The 3,811-nt window shown below is 45.9% G+C and overlaps 1 protein-coding gene across 1 annotated transcript; it reads right to left on the reverse strand.

The window, feature by feature from the left end:
- Nucleotides 1-2,916: 2,916 nt before the first annotated feature.
- Nucleotides 2,917-3,787, reverse strand: LOC102894208 (leukocyte immunoglobulin-like receptor subfamily A member 4; the record flags this gene model as incomplete). The annotated part of the gene is given in 4 exon segments (XM_015599475.1): nucleotides 2,917-2,972; nucleotides 2,975-3,248; nucleotides 3,474-3,601; nucleotides 3,604-3,787. Coding segments are annotated over 4 exon segments (642 nt in total), but the record flags the coding sequence as incomplete, so codon positions are not given.
- Nucleotides 3,788-3,811: the final 24 nt, after the last annotated feature.

Genomic DNA, 3,811 nt, shown 5'->3' on the forward strand with positions numbered 1-3,811 from the left:
GCTGGGAATTGTGGACAAAGAGGTCACAGAGGTCACGCAGACCACAGTCCCCTAGGATCCTGAATATGCACCAGGGCACCTGCCCCCTGACAGGATGTGACCCTATGCACCACCCCGTCCTGAGGGTATCTCACTCACTGGTTTTGGGGTCTGTCAGGTGGGTGATGGGGTGATGGCATCAGCTGCTCCTGGGGGTCATGAAATGGGGATGTGAGTGAGGACTTGGGGAGACATGACCTTCCTCGTGGGTTCTGTGGTTTCAGTGCTCCCACTTTTCCTCTCAAGCCTGTCACATCGTCCCATTCCTTAATGAGCCCTGTCTCTGCCCTGCCAGATCCCCTGTGTGTCTCCTCACTGGATTCTCTCACCTCCTTGTCATCTGAATTCAAAACCTGCACAGGGTCTCTGATGACAGTTAGCTGTCCCAGAGCTCAGGACTGGGGAGGAAAATGGTCTCAGTACAGAAATTATCAAGTTTCATGCATTCTGTGTTCAGTCTGAGGCACAAGGCTCATAAGCTTATTCCCATACAGCTGAGAGCCCTCACTTTCTCCACAGCTGGGACCCAGGACCCCTGGAGGAGGGGTTGGCTTTAGGGCTTCCTGAACGTCAGGAGCACAAAAGGGTGAATATCAGGGTTGGGTCCGCTTCACCCCACCTCACCCAGGACCCTCCTCTCTGGGGCCTGCATTTTAATTGTCACCTGGAACTTTTCATCCATTTATTCTTTCATTAATTCACTCTTCATGTAATTAGGAATAATTGCAATGGTGGATAGATAGACTTACCAGATGAAAAACATGAGCATTTGGATGAATATTTGTAGATATACTTGTAGATATGTACATTTTATCTTTGTAAAACAATAGACATGTGTGTAACTAAGTATACAGTGGTATACTACAGATACACTGTATCTATACTATATTATGGATACATTTTATTATATATAAGTATATGTCTATACACACAGTTACACATAAATATTAACATTATATGTCCATATGCTGCATATCTACATAGATTTGAGCTATACCCATATATATTATATATGTATATATTGTATATGTGAATTAGTCTATATAGTACAGGTCACATCAGTTACTTGAAATATAAACAGGTGACAAGGAGGCAGGTCCCCAGAAAGATCAGAGTCTGTTCATCAACAAGGAATAAGTCCTGTCTGTGAAATGTGGGAGGGGCAGAGGAGAAGGGCCGGCTGGGACGGGGGTGGGAGGTAGGGAGGTGGAGGGGTGTGCATTGGTAAACTGGTGATAGGTCAGGGTCAAGTGTCCAGGTGGGGAGGTGCCATCATCGTTATCTATCGCTCTCTTTTGTTGTACAAACTCTAAAAAGTCTGGCAAGGTTTCATGGATGGATGGGTCATTATTTGGTTTTGATCCCAAAAGACAACCTCTACCCCATCTTTATTTAACAAGGTCCAGACATGAGGAAGTCCACAGTTCTTGTTTTCAAACTTTAAGGAATGGAGGAAATAAGCTTAATTATAGTATTGAGTGAGCACAAAAAATAGAAAATTATGTTAATCTATTACTCATTTTTCTTATAAAAACCAGGACAGTGAAGAGAAAGAGGGAGAGAGAAATCACTGACCAAAACTAATTACAAAGATCCATGAAAAAATTCTAAATAAATACAAGATTGCACAATTCAGATCATGTTTTTCAGTAGAGTTAATATACAAATAGTTGAAATTAAGAAGCTTTGTTATGTGTCTCATGTGTTATAAATCAAAGAGAAAGATAATTTTCAGGAGATGTTCAACCACCAAGAAGAGAAAGCAATCCCAATAAAATGCTAATGAAACAGAAAAACAGATCAAAATGGCCAGGCCAATAATTCTTTGATTTTTTAATAAATTTGCCTTGAAATAATTTTGGGTGAGAATTAAGCTGTTTTCCTGAGGGGAAGTTCTAGAATATTTTACTCTGTCATCATTATCATGTGGAGTTTGGAGCAAGAAAAATAGGTATACAATTTGGGAATAAGAAGGTGAAATTTCCTTTGACCTGTGGCTTTTATAATTGTATCAGCACATCAGAGGGCTCAATTGAAAAAACAATCGAATGGGAGAGAATCTCTAGAAAGTTAACAGATCATGAACTAAATATACTCAAACCAATAACTTCCTCATGTGTACTTACTGTGATCTAGAAAGTATAAAAAATTCAAACACCTACTTATAAATTATGATGTTGAACAATTCTTAAAATAGGTCATGAATTTACTCATATTTATAAAAAAAAGTTTCAAAGTAATCCTAAAGTTCATTAATAAACCTCATTTGAGAATGCATGTGATAGAGAGACCTGATATTAACAGGAAGTTATTCTCCATGATGATTGTATGAATTTAATCTAATGCCAGTGAAAATGGGAGTACAATTATTTGTTTTTGAATCTTGAGTTCATATAAGATAAATTAAATTTGTAAGTTCTTATATTGAAATACTGTATAAAAGTCCTCAGAAATAGAGCAATACTGGACACGTGTGCACAGGAATGCAGAGCGGATGTGGGCTATACACGTCCTGCCAGGACCCCAGTGACTTGGAGAGCCCGGCACGTCCCCCTGAGTCTTAGGTAGCACTGAGTGCATGAAGGCCTTCAGGGGAGCACAGGGGGCCATGCAGAGCAATGTTCATAGGAGGGACGCATCTCTCTATAGGAGAGTGCCCAGTGGGGACAGAGCTCAGGGCTCTGAGATGGGGATGCCAGGAGGTGAGGATGGGTCGGTTCCCTTCTTCCTCCTGGAGCCACCACGTCTCACTACTTCCCTACTCTGCCTCTGCGGGGATTTGGGATGGGGGCCAGGAGTGGGAGGTCCTGTCTCGCCCACTCTCTCATGGGTAGGACCACCTCTGTGGAGTCCCCCCTGCATCCCTTCATTTATTACTTTCCCAGACTCTCCTGGAGACAGGGACCCCTCATCTGAGACCATGAGCTCCAGGCATCACCGAGGTGTGGCAACAAGTAGGGGAAGGTACTGTGTGAGCTGTAGCACCTGTAGGTCCCCCCGTGGGCTGAGGTCACAGGACTCTTGGAGAACTCGGCCTGGTACAGCCCAGCTCTGTCCTTTGCTTTAAGACGCAAGAGGGGATGCGCTGACCCCTCCTTGGTCAGAAGGAAAGTGTCCCTCAGGTGCCATAACTGACACAGCAGGGCCACATTCTCTCCTGAGGCCACCGTAGGGCCCAGCTGCACCGTGAGGGAGGGTGAGGCACCAAGCTGTCCGAGAGAGAGAGAGAAAGGATGGATGAGGGGCAGCCTGCCATCCGGTCCTGACCTGAGGGTCACCAGGCCTCTCTGAGGACCCACATCTCTGTCCATGTTTCCTCTGAGTCTCTCCCTCCCCCACCCCTATCTCTCACTGTCTCCCTCCCTGGAGACCCCACATCCTTCGTCCCAGCCATTACCCACTGGGCTCCCCCCGGCAGGGCCACAGGACCTGACTGAACCCTCTGGATCCTCACTTGTCACCAGGATGTCCAGGGAGTCACTGGGGGCTGACCACTCAGAGGAGAAGTTGTGTCCACCGTGACATCTGTACCAGCCCCTGTCGGAGCCCGTCACAGAGCCCGGGAGAAGTCTGCCTGAGAGAGCTTGGCCTGGGGCTTTCGGCCAGGGCACTGGGTGAGGTCACATGCCCTGTCCTGGGACAGAGTGAATCTGTCATAGCCAATGTCAGAGTGACACTGGAGGATCAGGCTCTGTTCAGAGGCCATGACAGGGCCCTGCTGAGTCAGGAGGGATGGCTTCTCAAGCATACCTGGAGACCAGTGTGAAAGCAG

Source organism: Pteropus alecto, unplaced genomic scaffold (genome assembly GCF_000325575.1).
Source record: "Pteropus alecto unplaced genomic scaffold, ASM32557v1 C19235964, whole genome shotgun sequence".
In the NCBI taxonomy this organism is placed as follows: Eukaryota; Metazoa; Chordata; class Mammalia; order Chiroptera; family Pteropodidae; genus Pteropus; species Pteropus alecto.